We start from the raw sequence: 1,275 nt of genomic DNA, 5'->3' as shown, positions 1-1,275 counted from the left end.
GATAGAACTAGAGAGTATAATGCCAAGCAAAATAAGTCAGAGAATGAAAAATACCGTATGATTGCATTCAGATGTGGAATTTAAGAAACAAAACCGATAAACATGGGGGAAAAAAGAGAGAGGGAGGTAAACCATAAAATGTACTCTTACCTATACTCTTAAATCTTATAGTATATAGTACTCTTACTCTATAGTACTCTTAACTATAGATAACAAACAGGATTGCTGGATGCAAGGTTGGTGGGGGGATGGGTTAAAAATGTGCAATAGGGGGCAGCCCCAGTGGCTTAGGGTTTAGCACCGCCTTCAGCCCAGGGCGTGATCCTGAAAACCCAGATCGAGTCCCATGTCAGGCTTCCTGCATGGAGCCTGCTTCTGCCTCTGCCTCTCTCTGCCCACCCCCGTCCCGTCTTTAATAAATAAATAAAATCTAAAAAATAAAAATTAAAAATAAATGTGCAATAGGTATTAAGATGGCACTTGGGACGCCTGAGCCGAAGCCAGACCTTTTGAAGCCTCTCAACCCCGCCAGCATGTTTCAGGCTGAGTTTGACAAAGCTGCCGAGGATGTTAAGTACTTCAAGACCAAGCCAGCAGATGATGAGATGTTGTTCATCTACAGCCACTACAAGCAAGCAACTGTACGTCACGTAAACACAGAATGGCCTTGGCTGTTGAATCTCAGAGGCAAGGCCAAGTGGGATGCCTGGAATCAGCTGAAAGGGACTTCCAAGGAAGATGCCATAAAACCTTACGTCAACAAGTAGAAGATCTAAAGAAAAAATATGGAATATAATGGCTGGATTTGGCTGCCAGCATTGCATTCCGTCTAAACTGATCTAATGTCTTGTTTTTCTAATACTGTGGATGACATGAAATAATGCAAATAGCCCATTAACCTAGGTCCTGAAGACCATGCAGGACATGGCTCCAACAGAGTAGGAGCTGCCATGGTTACTGATCTGCGCTGAGTAGTTTTTATCCAGAGATCAATTAAAGTTGCATTTGTTACTTAAAAAAAAAAAAAAAAAAAGTGTCTGGCTTCTGCTCAGGTTGTGATCCTGGAGTCCTGGGATCGAGTCCCACATTGGGCTCCCTGCATGGAGCCTGCTTCTCCCTCTGCCTGTGTCTCTGCCTCTCTCTCCCTGTGTCTCTCATGAATAAATAAATAAAAATCTTAAAAAAAATAAGAGGGGCACTTGTGATGAGCACTGGGTGTTGTAGGTATAAGTGATGAATCACTGAGTTCTACTGTTGAAACTAATATTATACTAT

At 42.4% G+C, this 1,275-nt stretch overlaps 1 protein-coding gene across 1 annotated transcript; it reads left to right on the top strand.

Annotated features, from left to right (window-relative positions):
- Positions 1-533: 533 nt before the first annotated feature.
- Positions 534-767, top strand: LOC100683335 (acyl-CoA-binding protein-like). The gene has a single exon (XM_038576145.1). The coding sequence runs from the start codon at positions 534-536 to the stop codon at positions 765-767; it is 234 nt and encodes a 77-aa protein (XP_038432073.1).
- Positions 768-1,275: the final 508 nt, after the last annotated feature.

This window comes from Canis lupus, chromosome 27, assembly GCF_011100685.1.
Source record: "Canis lupus familiaris isolate Mischka breed German Shepherd chromosome 27, alternate assembly UU_Cfam_GSD_1.0, whole genome shotgun sequence".
Taxonomy (NCBI): domain Eukaryota; kingdom Metazoa; phylum Chordata; class Mammalia; order Carnivora; family Canidae; genus Canis; species Canis lupus.
The sequence above is the reverse complement of the archived record's forward strand: the minus strand, read 5'-3'. Positions and strand labels throughout refer to the sequence as shown.

Excerpts from the sequence above, each read along its gene's own strand:
- LOC100683335 (XM_038576145.1), top strand. The coding sequence starts at position 534 with ATGTTTCAGGCTGAGTTTGACAAAGCTGCCGAGGATGTTAAGTACTTC.